Source organism: Sphaeroforma arctica (genome assembly GCF_001186125.1).
Source record: "Sphaeroforma arctica JP610 unplaced genomic scaffold supercont1.13922, whole genome shotgun sequence".
NCBI classification, from domain to species: domain Eukaryota; class Ichthyosporea; order Ichthyophonida; genus Sphaeroforma; species Sphaeroforma arctica.
Genome location: NW_014026636.1, coordinates 1 through 619, shown reverse-complemented (window position 1 = coordinate 619; position 619 = coordinate 1). Strand labels below are relative to the sequence as shown.

The 619-nt window shown below is 43.5% G+C and overlaps 1 protein-coding gene across 1 annotated transcript; it reads right to left on the bottom strand.

Annotated features, from left to right (window-relative positions):
* Positions 1-279: 279 nt before the first annotated feature.
* SARC_18124 (hypothetical protein) lies at positions 280-450 on the bottom strand (the record flags this gene model as incomplete). Its single annotated transcript, XM_014287793.1, has 1 exon — positions 280-450. A coding segment is annotated over one exon (171 nt), but the record flags the coding sequence as incomplete, so codon positions are not given.
* Between the last annotated feature and the right edge of the window lie 169 nt (positions 451-619).

Genomic DNA, 619 nt, shown 5'->3' with positions numbered 1-619 from the left:
ACATACATGAGGCGGACAGCAAGACATACACTCCCAGTTTGTTTTCAAAACCCCCGAACTACAATTGACGAACAACATATTACACAGGAAGTATAAAAAATCCAAATATAAGTGAATGGACTACAAACCGATGCCCGTACACAATCCTGCACAGCAGCCTCAAGAACGAACTATAATTGCGACGAAAGACATGCACATGCACACAACCCAGAATAACCCAGCTAAATACCTTGCGCGTATAGTGAGCAACTGCACACAATGGCACACCGAGACGCGTACCTTCTCCACTAGCCGGCGAACGTATCTATTAGGGGCATCCATGGGGTTTATATCATCGGCATAACCAAACGTCTTTGTACTGAAGTAGTTGTCCCAGAAGGCGTAGAACTCCTTCACGGTGCTACGATAGTCTGCGTTGCTCAGCCCAAAAGTGGGATAATACAGGTCCATATCCCCACTTGCTTCAAAGTCCTGACACAAAGAACACCGAACAAAACCAGTTCAACTATAGTGTCAATACAACACGCACAGCGCATTGTACTTCAATTATTTGCATTTAGAGAATATGCCTCCGTTTGCGAACTTTAAAGTGAGAATATCTATATAGTATGTATTTAGT